Source organism: Anas platyrhynchos, chromosome 19 (assembly GCF_047663525.1).
Source record: "Anas platyrhynchos isolate ZD024472 breed Pekin duck chromosome 19, IASCAAS_PekinDuck_T2T, whole genome shotgun sequence".
Taxonomy (NCBI): Eukaryota; Metazoa; Chordata; class Aves; order Anseriformes; family Anatidae; genus Anas; species Anas platyrhynchos.
Genome location: NC_092605.1, coordinates 7379246 through 7392969, shown reverse-complemented (window position 1 = coordinate 7392969; position 13724 = coordinate 7379246). Strand labels below are relative to the sequence as shown.

General features: G+C 45.5%; 2 protein-coding genes across 6 annotated transcripts in view; one reads left to right on the top strand and one right to left on the bottom strand.

Moving 5' to 3' along the window:
• The window catches only part of OGFOD3 (2-oxoglutarate and iron dependent oxygenase domain containing 3), a 43348-nt gene extending 38607 nt beyond the window's left edge, over window positions 1-4741 (bottom strand). For all 3 annotated transcript variants that reach the window (XM_027471685.3, XM_072025665.1, XM_072025664.1), the window contains exon 1: window positions 4450-4741. In XM_027471685.3, the coding sequence (XP_027327486.3) occupies window positions 4450-4741 (292 nt within the window). The remainder of the gene's footprint in view (window positions 1-4449) is intronic.
• Window positions 4742-4762: 21 nt separating this feature from the next.
• Window positions 4763-13060, top strand: HEXD (hexosaminidase D). Of its 3 annotated transcripts, none has more exons than XM_072025651.1 (12): window positions 4763-4996; window positions 5453-5562; window positions 5658-5745; window positions 5861-5899; window positions 7433-7616; window positions 8983-9054; window positions 9505-9700; window positions 10661-10743; window positions 11539-11617; window positions 11693-11794; window positions 12319-12408; window positions 12881-13060. In XM_072025651.1, the coding sequence occupies exons 1-12, from the start codon at window positions 4916-4918 to the stop codon at window positions 13047-13049; spliced, it is 1293 nt and encodes a 430-aa protein (XP_071881752.1). In that variant the 5' UTR covers window positions 4763-4915; the 3' UTR covers window positions 13050-13060. The 3 variants fall into 3 exon arrangements, with proteins under 3 accessions (XP_071881752.1, XP_005017977.4, XP_038021371.1); XM_005017920.6 differs by having other exon boundaries at window positions 5861-6025; XM_038165443.2 differs by having other exon boundaries at window positions 5861-6025; window positions 12509-13060.
• Window positions 13061-13724: the final 664 nt, after the last annotated feature.

Sequence of the window (13724 nt, the reverse complement as noted above, 5' to 3'; positions counted from 1 at the left end):
ACACTTTACTGCTGCTGAACTGAACTCCTCTTCAAAGTTTATTTTATCATCAAAACAAAGGAGAGAGGCTTAAGCACTACTGAGAGAGGGAAAAAATCACCTGTACGAGTCAAAAGCATCAGTCTGCTCTGATCGAAAGCCACTAATGATAACAATGACCATGGAGTGATAGAATGAAATCTAGCCACAGCACAAGATATTTACGGGAATGCACACCCTGCCTTATCGGACGTGTTCTGGCTGCCTTAAGCACACCACAAATCCCTCCAGTCACACCAGAGCTTCAGGAGGAGAGAGAAGCAGTGAGACGATGACATGTGGCTGAAATGGCTGAGTGCTGACAACAACATACCAAACTGTGGACATTTTTCCTTGCTCAGGAAAAGAAAAAACACTTGTTTAACTTGTGTTTAAATTGGAAGCACCCACAGGAGGCAGTGTTTGAACCCTGAGGCACCCGAAGCACATCCCTCCCTTCCCCTGGGTGCACACATACAGCCTGCTCTGCTCTGGCTCCCCATCCATCATTGCCAGACCCCAGTTGGTCCCAAACCCAGATTCCCCTCCTGGACCTGTCACCATGAGGGCAGGCAGCCAACACTGGGTCCCTGAACACTCCTAAAAGAGATTTTTCCTCCTAAGCCACTGGAGTAAAAACGCAGCAGCAGATGAAGGTCAGGAAACCAGGGGGATTACAACCCAGACAAGTCATTGTGCTTTCTGACTACCGGCAACAATTCCCTGAGGTCAGCTCAAGCAAGAATCAAACTCCAGGGAGCACGTACTAAATTATTGGAAGACAACCTAGCAAACATGCAATCTGAAATAATGCTGGAGATTGTGCTGCCAACCATCCATACCACAACAGCAGCACAGAACCCAGCACTGTAGAGAGGCTGAACCAGAACCACTGCTCCCCACATCACTTCTCTCCTCTTGACCCTGTGAGCAAAAGGATAAAAAAGCAGAATCAAAGCATGCTGTTCTGCAGAAACAGTAGTGTTTTGCATGTCAGCCAACAGCACTTCGCAATGCAGTACCAGCACCAAAGGCACAGTTCAACAGACAAAAACCCACCAGGGCTTTACAGGGGGAAAAGTTGCTCTAAGTTTTAAGTTCGGAAGCCTCTACGCCTATTTCAGGCACACTTCATCCCCTCTGCAACCAAAAAGGCTAGACAAGTTTTGGGGAAATTCTAGTGTTTACTCATCTTGTAATTCCAAAAACTGAACACAACCATATCTCAGGCAGCCAAGGTTTGGCTGCAGGGTTCAGAACACAGATGAGACTGTTCATAGAACACCCTATCTTCTGCAAACACAATCAGTGAAGTGCTCAGCCACTGACAAATAACAGATTTTATATTCCTGTGAAGCATGTTTACTGCTGAGCTGTACCACGGACATAAGAACTCTGCTCTGCGGCACCAATTCTGGTGTCTATTGAAGCAAACTCACAGCTCCGACTGGTTCACTGTGGGGCAGGGACAGGTGCACAAATCATCTGAGCTGTGGAAACTTTACCGCGAGCAGCAGATGCTGAATGACGATGGCAACGTGCCTCCTTCCAACACAGAGCCAGCAGCTGCAGATTTCAAGCCAGAGTGAAGACAGAATTAAAAGCTTTCTATCTATCACTGAATAGATATTTCCAACGAAGTGACTGAAGCTCCGCAGACGAATCCAGTTTGGCAGAGAAGCACGAGGCGCATTTTATTCCTGAGTTATCAGCAGCCCCCGTGTGGAGCAGGGAGCAGCGAGGCTCGGCCGGCTCTTCACCACCGCCTGGTGGATGCTGAGCAAAAGGCAGGAGAAAAAACGGGAGAAGTTGAGCACAGCTTCAATTGGCTGCTAACACAACAGATGTTCGCACGTTTCTGATACCACCAACACAGATCTCTTTCTGAAAGTATAATGCAGGGGAACACACGTAAAAACATCCGCTAGAAAACAAAATCAAACTCACAATAAGCTAAAGAGAAACAAGCAAAGATCTACTTCGAAAGCCCAATTGCATTCAAAAATAACTCCCTGCCCCTAGAGCCTCCATCACGTTCCTGGATTTGATGCCAATTGTATCAGTCATTTGAGATAAAGCCAGACACTGCACCCCAAAATTGGCATTTGCAGTCTGCTCCCCATCACACCACAGGAACAGAGAACACATCCATTCCTCCTCCTTGGCACAGGTATCCTTCAACTTTCTTCCTCATGCTGAAAAGAACTCAGAGGCTGCCAAGACCATGAGACTCCAGCTCAGAACACTGCTCTAGCAAATCAGAGAAGAGAAGAAATTATGTTTTGTGGGTTTGGGGCATTTATTTTGATAAGCCAAAGCCCTGGTAGCAGAACAAGAACAGTTTCAGCTTCAGTTCAGTTAGAAGTACCACATCTGCAGCAACACTACAGATTTCCCTGGCCTTGGGACTATGGAAATAAAGCCAGCAGGCACTTCTTGTAGTAACTGCAGAAAGTTAGAACACAACATATGTATTCCTGTTTTGAAAGCCAGAAAGTCCTCCTACTGAGGAAGCTCTCTTACTAGCAACTTCCTGACAGCCGTTTCCTTGGCCTCAAGAACATTTGAGATGAAATCTCCAAGATGGGATCAAAAGAGCACTGGAAAAGTCTTTCTGACCCCAGGCTCTGCATCATCTTCTGTTTTGTTATCAATCTTGTGACCAGCAGCTCCAGGACCAGCCACCTGCACAGTGCCAGGGCAGTTACCTCGGGGCAGCGCATCAAGGCTGCAGTTTGAACATTTCCTATCAGCATTGGCACCTGTAGAAGAACAGAAGAACACGAAATTGTTCATCCTGTGCTCCAAGCAGCTTGCTCTAGCCTCCACGCTGCCTCCAGCTTTGTGCCAGCACACAATTTGTCAGCCACATGACGAACCAGATAAGGAAACAGGTTTGGCTACCAGCTAGCTCAGAAAAGATTATTTTTTTCTACATGGAATAGTTCACCAATCAAGTTCAACACACAGCTAGACTTACAAGTAGGCTGACAAAAAGCAAGGGTTGATCTGCCTTCTGCCAGCAGTGCCACTTCAGTGTTCATCCAGATACACTTACAAATCTGAAGAAGGGTATCAGTACAACTCTTTGGCTGCAGACGGAGTTAGAATCACTGCTTTTCATCATGGCAGATGAAAATCTTGTGTTTCTCTAGAAGATCCAGCATCAACATTCAAAAGAACCACATATCAAGGAGACAAATACCAGTTCAACAGAAAACAGACTCAGCTGGGAGACCCAAAGACGGAGGAGATGTGCTTTGCAGGCAGCATCACGCCTCTCAAGAATATCAAAAGTTGGCATTAGTGCTATCACCACACGCTAACAGCACAAGTATCCTAAATTAGTTCCACTTCATGCCCTGTACAACATTTACAAAGTCACCCACGAGTCTATTACAGGGATCAGCAGAGCACAGAAAGGTACTGGAAGCAGATGAGCAAAAAGTTGATTTCACGCAGGCCAAGCAAAGCAGCTTCAGGAGAGAATTATGTGGGGTTCTCAAGGGATCTCTCAGGCTGCCCCAAGTGAACATTTGGGGACTTAAATAAAGCATGCAATGACCAGGTGTTTGATAGAAGCAAAGTGACCTGGGTTTAAGAGGCTTAAACACCCAAATACCCTCAGGAAGACCCCAATACCCAACAGGTAGACCCCTCACACCTACAATACGTGACACTCATACCTGATACCTAACAGCTAGACCCCAATACCCGACAAATAGACCCCTCACACCCCAATATGTGACACAAACACCCCATACCTCACACCTACACCCTGGTTCCTTGCACCAACCCCCCAATACCCAACACCTACACCCCATACCTCATACTGGTGCCTCAATACCTGACACCTACAGCCCATACCTCACACCTACACTCCAATACCCAACACCTACACCCCAATGCCTCACAGTGACACCCCAATACCCAACATTGGCACCCCATATTTCACACCTACACTCCAATATCTCACACCGACACCCCAATACTCAAAACCTACACCTCGGGGTCCCTTGCACCAACACCCCAATACCTGACACGCACACTCTGTACCTTCTACCTACATCCCAAGACCCAACACCTAAACCCTATGCCTGACACCTACACCCCACTACCCGACATCGACACCCCAATACCCAACACTTACACCCTATATCTCACCCTGATACACCAACAACTGACACCTACACCCCAACACCTCATACCTACATCCTAATACCTAACGCTTACACCCAGTATCTCACACCGATACACCAATATCCAATGTCTACACCCCAATACCCGACACCTGCACCTCGTCCCTCACACCTACACCTCAGTACCTCACACCGACGCCCCAGTACCTGCCACCTACACCCCAATACCTGGCACTTACACCCTATACCTCACGCCTCCACCCCGGGGTCCCTCACACCGACACCCCCGTACCTTCGAACCTCCTGCCGGCGCCGTAGTCCCCGGAGCAGGCCACCTCCACGAACCTGTCCCTCACCGCCTCGCTGCCGCGGGCCAGCACCTCCGCTCCTCCCTGCAGGCCGCCGGGCAGGCTCCAGCCCAGCAGCCCGCCGACGAGGACGGCGGAGCCGAGCAGGGCAGCCCCGGGGGCCGCTCCCCTCAGCGTCCAGCCCCGTCCCGGGGCCGTGCCGCCTGCCCGGGCCTTGCCGCCCGCCGGTCTCCGCCGCTCCGCCCCCCCCGGCCCCGCTCGGCGCTGCGCCGCCATCGCGCGCCCCCCACCCCCTCAACCCCTTCCCCGAGCGATGCGCTCGGCGCCCCCCGCCCCGCCTGCCAGAGGAGAGCAGGCGGCTGCCGAGCGGCTCCCCCCTCACACGCCCAGAGCCGAAGCGATGGAAGCGGAGCCGCGCCTCAGGCAGGAGCAATCGAGAGCGGAGCGGTCATGGCGGCCGGCGGGCTGCGGCAGCGCCTGGTGCACCTGGACCTGAAGGGAGCCCCGCCGCGAGCCGCTTACCTGCGGCAGGTAAGGGGGGGGCGGCCCTAAAGCCCGAAATCCGGCCCTAAGCCGGCCCTAAAGTCCTAAATCTGGCCCTAAAGCCTGGCCCTAAAGCCCTAAACCCGACCCTAAAGCTCCGGCCCTAAGTCCTAAACCTGACCCCAAAGCCAGCCCTAAAGCCCTAAACTCAGACCCAAATCCTCAAGCCAGCCCTAAGCCCTAGAGCAGCTCTAAATCCTGGCCCTAAACCCAGCCCTAAAGCCGGTCCTAAACTTCTAAATTCAGCCCCAAGGGCGGCCCTAAAGCCCTAAACCTGTCCCTAAAGCCCTAAACCCATCTGTAAACCCTGGCGCTGAGTCTTAAAGCCATCCCTAAACCCCAGCCCAAAGCCCAAAAGCCCTAAACCCAACCCCAAAGCCGACCCTAAACCCCAGCCCTAAAGGCCTAAACCCTGGCCATAAAGCCCTAACCCCCCTGCCACAGGTGCTGCCGCTGCTCCGCACCCTGGGCGCCACGGGGCTGCTGCTGGAGTACGAGGACACCTTTCCCTACACGGGGCCGCTGGAGCCACTGCGGGCACCACATGCATACAGGTAGCACTGGGGGGGCCGGGGGACACTGCGGGACCAGCCCAGCTTGGTTCAGCTCGGCTTGATCCTCACCGTGCCCCCTGCCCCTTGTCCTGCAGCCGCCAGGAGCTCCAGGAGCTGCTGGGCCTCGCCAAGGAGCAGGGGCTGGAGGTGGTGCCGCTGGTGCAGAGCTTCGGGCACATGGAGGTGAGCGGGGCAGGCCCCGAGGGGGGCTTCAAGATTCCAAGCTGGGGCACGGCTGAGGGTTGTGGGGACCCCCAGAGCCAGCTGAAGCCGCCTTCACCTTGGTTTTCTGCCGCAGTTCGTGCTGAAGCACAAGGAGTTCGCCCATCTGCGCGAGGTGAGGATGTTTCCCAACGCTCTCAACCCGCACAAGGAGGAGTCGCGGGCGCTGGTCAAAGCCATGATCGATCACGTCATGGCGCTGCACAAAGACGTGAAGTGGTTCCACATAGGATGCGATGAGGTGGGACTTTTCTGGAGCCAGGAGGTTTTTATCACGGCAGCAAGGGTTGAGACTTCTTCGTTTCAGTGGTGCCCTGGCCATGTGCAGGTGGAGTTCTGGGGACAGGATGCACCAGCACGAGCCAGCGTAGAAAAGCTTTCAATGCTAAGCCATCCTGGGAGCTTAGGATGTCATTCCTATTGACCTGGCTGTAATTCCCAAAGGAGAATTACATGGGTAAATAATGATAGGACAAGGGAGAATGGTCTTAAACAAGGATAGATTTAAACTAGACATCAAGAGGAAATTTTTCACTGTAGGGGTGGTGAGGCAGTGGAACAGGTTGCCTAGAGAAGCTGTGGATGCCCCATCCCTGGAGGTGTTTGAGGCAAGGCTGGATGGGGCCTTGGTCGACTTGATCTGGTGGCTGGCATCCCTGCTTACGGCAGGGGGTTGAAACTAGGTGATCTTTAAGGTCCCTTCCAACCCAAGCCATTCTATGATTTGTTCTACAAACTCAGAATTTGGTTTTACATCAAATGAGAATTCAAACTGAGGTATCAATTGGAAGTATTCATTAAGAGCCGTGAGTTGTGACATAGGATGTTGGCTCATTTTTCTGGCCAAGCTATTCGAAGTAAGCCTCTGTGGGGTGGGAAGTGGTTTTTGTTCTCTAGGCAGTTTGCTTCCTTGAAAGAGAACCCTGAGGTTTTTCTCCTTTCTCAGAGTTTCTTAAAGCTATCCCTATGGCATGCAGATCCCTGAAATTCATTGTGATCAACCTTAACTGTACTGACGCTGGCTTAGCATTTTGAATCCTGCTGTTTGGGAACTAATGGCAAGGTTAGATAGGGACATAGAAGTTTTCATAAAGCAAAATTGTACTTGCGCAGAATAAACAGGTTTTGGATGAAACCTGCTCTAAAATAATAGAACTAAAATGTGTATCCATCGTAATGGACCCAAATCCACTACATACATAGGAATAAGTATGCTGAAACCACTCTTGGACATGCTCCCAAATCAATTCTAGATTCATGTACAAATAATCTCCAGAACAGGAACCTCACTTTACTTATTTCAGGACCTTAGAGGTTGCTAAGTTTCTTGAACCAAGACTGGAGAGAGCTACTCCCAAGACAATCCATCCAAAACCAAATACAGCATGCTTTAATTCATATAGGAATTAAATAGGTATTGGAATTCATATATGAAGCTTCCCTTACGTGATGTATTTAGTCCAGACCAGGGTCTCCTGCAGACTGAATGTGTACAGCGTCTCCAACACTGAGATGTGCTTTGAAATATGTCCGCTCAGCATGTTACAGCAGTGCGAGAGTTTTTGAGTATTGTGTGACTCAATGATACTTTGTCAAGCTTGCCCGCCTTCCTGTGCAGGAAGTCAGGATTATTTGTTTGATGTTTCAGGTCTACTACCTTGGTGAAGGAGAAGAGTCAAAACAGTGGCTGCAACAACAAGAGAACACACCAGAAAAGCTGTGCTTATCCCATATAAAAGCAGTTGCAAGTTGTATGGCCTTGTCTTACCCCACTGTGACTCCCATCGTGTGGGATGACATGCTCAGAGGGATAAGTGAGGAAACATTGGCAGGTGTGTGACCAGTGATGGGGTGAGTCATTTTGTAGCATTCAAAAAAGTCCACACAGTCAGTTGAAACAGACTTGCTGGTAGTTGAAAAATAATTTAAAAAAAATCTGAGAATAGCTGAGGTATGGCCCAATAAGCTAAGGAGAAGAGTCCTTGGCAATCACACAGACATGATCAAATCTCATTATGTATGCACGTTAGTTTTCTATATGGTAATACACAGGTAATTAACAAAAACAGTCATCATGCAGAGGTTGCCATAAATTCTGTTTTCTTTATCCACTCAAAAAAAGCTGGTCTCATCCTAAATGTCTATGCTTTTTACCACTTTCTAATGTTAGTTGTTGCTTTGTGCAGCAACTGCTGCTCATAGACCCGGTTCAGAAGGAGAGGCCATGACCCTGTGAGTGGCTTTGACAGTACATTAATGAGGAACTTAATGAGGAACTCCAATACTGAATTGTGGAATATCTCCACAGCCTCAATGTCAGGAACCTCCTTTGTTGAAAAATATGCAAATGCTGCTAAAAGTTGAGTAGTTCTAATGTAGATGGAGTTCCAGTATTTTCCACCTTACATGCATGCTCTGAACAGATTTAGACAGTACCATGAAGAGCCATACAGCTCCTCGAGCACTGATTGACCTACTCATGGCTTTCATGGTGGGAAGTCGTCCCAGAAAAAATCCATATACACCCCTGCAGTTTCCACAAGAGAAGCACAGCATCTAGCTACGTGTGCTCTACTGCCACAGGCACAGGCAATAGCAGTCTAAAACTAAAATGATATACAGTTAAAATACTGAATTTTTGCACAATTTTACTGTAGCTTCTCCAGGAGTCAGAGTTTCTCATTTAAAACTAGTCAGGCAGTTGATTATAAAAGGAAGCTAAATGTTTATCTTCATTTGGACTTTCAGGGCACCTTGAAAAGCTAAGTTCTCTGCAAACACAGCTTAAACAATCCCTAACTTAAAGGGTGAAAATTCAAACTCCCTTTGAATTCAGCCAAAATCTTGCATGCACAGTTTGCAGCTCTACCAGTTCAGCCCAGCAGGTATACTACTAGATTCAAGAGCCTGGGAACAAGATGGACTTGGGACGAATGGCATCGCCAATGAATTGTCACTGATGGTCCACATTAGTGGTTTCAAGATGTTGCAGGACTTGAGGACCCTGACACGTGAACTTGCATGCTGAAAGTCCTGGCCAGGCTGAAAATACACATGAACACTTGAACTGTACATGAAGAATTTCAGCGACAAGCCATTGTTTGTTTTAGTCATGCATTACCGCACCAATGTTATGTATTTGGTTAATACCTTTAACAGGCCATTGTCTATTATTTAGAATAACCCTGTTCATTTCAGAGTCTGGAGTCCCACAGCTCGTGCAGCCTATGATCTGGGACTATGCAGCAGACCTGGATGTGGAGAGCAAAGGTTTGTACTTCTCTGCTGAGCTGCTTAGAAGAAGAGTTTCAAAAAGACTGATCAGTGCTAATCCTTGAAGGGAAGAAAATGCATGCTGGTGGAGAAGGCAGTCGTCTTGTGTAGATACAGTCCAGAGATGTTTTCAAAAGAAAAAAGACAGCTTTGCAGCCATTATTATGTGAGAATTCTAGTGAACTACTTTAAGGCAGCAGACATTCCCCACTGAAAGAATAGGAGCTAATTTTTTGGACAAGTATACAAGACTTGCCCACATCTTGTCAAGTTATAATGCATTTAATAGTTGTGTATTACCAGCAAAAATGACTCAGTAGACCTCATGGCTCCTTATCCAACAGAACAGATCAGAGCCCAGAATTCCTGTTAACTGGAGCATTACAGTCAGGGCTGAAAGTGGAGAAAAAACATATCTGATAAGTGTTCTTTTGTGTCTTATTTCAGTGCTTCTTGTAGAGAAGTATCGTAGATGTGGTTTCTCCAAGGTGTGGTTTGCCAGTGCTTTTAAAGGAGCTACAGGGGTGAATCAGTCTCTAACACTCATTGGACACCACTTACAAAACCATCTTCAGTGGCTGAAAGTGGCAAGCAGTACCCCCACCGATGTGCTTCAAGGTATCGCGCTGACCGGCTGGCAAAGGTAAGTAGTAGCTTTTCTAATGGTTTCAAGGATCATGTGGAAGCAAACTTCCACCCAAAAACTCTTTAAGAGGCACAAGGAAGTTGGGCATTTACAGAGGAGCTTTGCAACACTGCAATCCTTCTTGCTGGTTATACTCAGTTGTGTAAAAGCAGCAAAACGTGGATTTCAGAATTCCAGCCAACTGCTACAGGCTTCAGAAGCAGAAACAGCCTGTTGGCATCCACTAACAGTAGCAGATTGGATCTGAAGGCTTGAATGTACTTTGTGCCACCTTGGAGTGCTTATAAACAGCACTGTGACTACTCCGCCCACAAATTATATTCTTCACATAACATCCAAATTCTTAACATTTGGAGTAACAATCAAAAAGGATGTGTTATATTGTAAAACAAAGAAATGGTTTTAACTGAGGCATGGAAGGTCTCTCAAGTGATTGTACTCTAACTGCACAGGACAAAAGAATTTAAATTCAGCTCAACCTACGGAAGTTCTCACAGCCCTGTTGAACTCTTGAATATCCAGCAGTATTCCTTAATAATTCTTTCCAATACCTAATTACTACCAAAAAAAAAGTCATAGTTAACAACTCAGTGTGAAGCTGAATGTCTAACGTGGATTCAAAAATAGAAGGAAGTTAGGAGAGGAATTTGGCCTAGGGGGGGTAAAAGGTTTTTATGTGCTAGTCAAGAGGTTTAAGGGAATACCAGAGAATTGAATTCCAATGTCTGATTCTAATTTAGCTTGAGCATCACATGTTCAGTATCTGTTCTAATTAGTAAAACAGGAACATGTAACATTTCAGAGATGGAAGATACTTTCTCTAAGACAGAAACTGATTTTCTAAAGCTCTTTGATTTTTAGTGATTGGAATCTTAATTCCCACTGCTTAAGTATGTTCTAATAATAGACTGGAATGTCTAATTAGTAAATGTGTTTTGTTTTGTTTTGTTTTTTAAGGTATGATCACTTCTCTGTTTTGTGTGAGCTTTTCCCTGTGGCAATTCCATCATTGGCTGTATGTCTGCAGGCACTAGAGAACGGTACAATGACAACTTTATTCTCTCTGAGCTAAAACTTAACACAAGAGTGAAATAACCTTGCCCTCAGGTTGGCACAGGCTTATCACATTTTGAGGTGGTTTGACTGTATGATCATGTTCCGAATTGCAAACAATAGATCATGCATCTCACAGGCCTGCAGTGGGGAAGTAAGAAAGTCTCAGCATGTATGTAAAAATAGCCATAGTATATTAATTATTGGTTGCATTTTAACCTGCAAATCATCACAGAATTCTTCATTCATACTGGAAAAATTAAGAAACTGAATTGTTTATTTGAAAACTAACATGAAACACTGCTGGAACATAAGTGAGACTAATAACTTTTATATGTAAACAACATCTAAATGTAAACTAATCCACTTTCTTAAAACTAATCTAAGAAGTGTGGTAAAAAAAAAAAAATCCTGTAGTCTCTGGCTTCTTCACAGGCAGTTACCAATAGAATATTTGTCTTTCCACGTTTCTTTTTCAAAACAGAAAACCGCAACATACGTTTAACTAAGGTACTAAAAATCTTAAGTAACCTGAATGGAAAAATCATAGCTTGAAAGTGCTTCATGTAGCACAAGAAGCCCCATGAAAGACAGCCTACTCACCACAACCCTCAAGATTTTTCCTTGTTCTGTTTCCATTTTACCTTTTAAAAATTCTTCATCCAAGGTGTTGGCCAATGCTGAATACTCCAGGGGGAAAAAAAAAAAAAAAAAAGATACTCTTTTAAAAACATTTTGGTTGCTTAGGCTCCTTTTGTTTACCTCTACTGTCTTCTGCCCAGGTGGCTATTCTGAAACGGTTAAAGAGAATGTGGAAAAGCTCCTGGGAATGCCCAATCTGGAAATTGATACTTTCATGAGGTAAAATTCCATCTGCTGGGTTCCGATTCTTCTCATTGCATGGTAAGTTCAGAAACTAATGTTCTTTTTGGACAGCACAAGTCTGGGGACCTTTCCTGGGAGCACTATTCTTTCCCTGGTGACACAAGTTAGTTTCTACCTCAAGTCATCTGTGGATGAACTTCTTGAAAGGAACAGGTAAAAAGGTTTACTTTGATTCTGTCTGCAGGAGTGTGGGGGCTATTTCATCTACAAATTGGCTGTATATTCAAGGAAATCCAGTAAAGTGACGATTCAATTCACTTAAACATCAAGCTCCACCTTTCAGGCACTGCATCCCTATATATTGACACCTCAGCAAAATATATTTAAAATATTTCTGCTGCATTCCTAAACACTCCGTGCTTTTTTTTTTTTTTTTTTAAACAACCAGATTCTTTGTTGAATTAGTACTTACTGCTCTTTAAACTAAAAATGAACACTTTTAATTGTATGGTTACAGAAAAAGAACTTGAAACTTACATTTCAGCAGGTGATCAGTTATTGTCATCTGCCACTAACTGTCTTTTACAAGCTAGTTCCAAAGACAGAATTAAATTGACTTATTCCTTAGGCATTATCCCCAGTTGTGAGATAAAGCTAAAGCTCTATCACCTCCTTCTCAGCCTGTAGAGGCATTGCTGCTTGTTTCAAAAACTGTTCATTCTAACATCCATTTTCAGATATGTCACAGGCTGGTTCAGTCCCTACCACAGAAAAAGGAAGATTATTCATCCTATAATAATGCATCATTTTCAGCCAGATGCAATAAGGTAACACCACCTATTTCACATTCTAGGGGAAAAAGTCTAATATTTCAGGTGAGCAAGTTCATTCCACTTTGAGTTCTTGCCTTTTTCTGTGTTACTCCAGAAGCATCGATGGAAATCAATCAATATGATGTGCTCATAATACAGTTTTAAAAAGAAGAGCACATTTGTCTTAATCTGCCTTCTGTTGAACAAGATCATTGAATACAAGTACAAAATTAGTCTTCAGAGCACTCTCCCTTGTATGTGTCATTACCTAAGGAAATTACCAAGATTAATGGTACTTAAATGCAAGCAGCATCAACCTTTTGCCATTTGCACAGAATCAAGTCCCTTGAGCTCTTCTAGCAAATGCTGCTCCTGCAAAGTCATCCCAAGAACTGTATCCCCTTTAAAAGTCCCAGTAAGCTGGGCCTCCCTTGAGGCAGAACTTTCTTGCACGTGACGGTTTTTTTTCCTTCTGATTTTTGGTTAGTCTTCTGTCAAAGTGGAATGCCGTGGTGCAAGACCTCCAAGTGGCCATGGAACAAGTTTTCCACAACAGTACTGTAGAGGAGTGGATGGAGGAGAACGTCCACCCAAGCCTACAAAAGCTGCAACAAGTGGTGGATGATTTAGACGAAGCAATAAAAGCACAAACCTAGGTGTGTTCCAATTAGTCTGTTTTATTCCTTGTGAAATGACATGGGGATATCTGCAACTAATCAGAGAGCTAGTTTGTCATCTGAAGAGTTGAGGCAACAACTGATTAAACAGAAGTGCACTGAAGGCAAAAAGGAATTTTTCAGGGTAATGAATGAAAATACGGACTTGAAGTCTGACACTGCTGAGCCTTAAATCACCTGCCCTGTCAGATTTGGTCTCCTTGCATACCAGAAAGGAGCGGGTCAGAATTAATCCATATTTACAAGGCAGAAGGGAGAAAAAAAAAGCTTTCCCAAATTCAGTATATCTGCTGCACTGCAGCATTGTCCAAATTGAACCATGAGCAAAGTCTGCTGAATGAGGGGAAAAAGGCTGTTAACATTATTTTAATTTTGAACTTGCAATAAGCTATAGTAAGATACATATGGGCTATACATACAGCAAGATATATGCAGACTTAACTACCTGACTTTCAAATTACTTTCCCTTGTAACTATCTTAATGTTCCAGTTAAGTACGCTACTTTACCATGCATACTCAAGTTTGCTTCCTTGAGAGTCTTACTTTGGAAGCACAAGTATGGACATTTTCTTGGAATTGTAAAATGAGCATAGCTCTAGATGCATACAGTACAAGAACTATAGCATAGCATAACATATCTTTACCTTATCAAT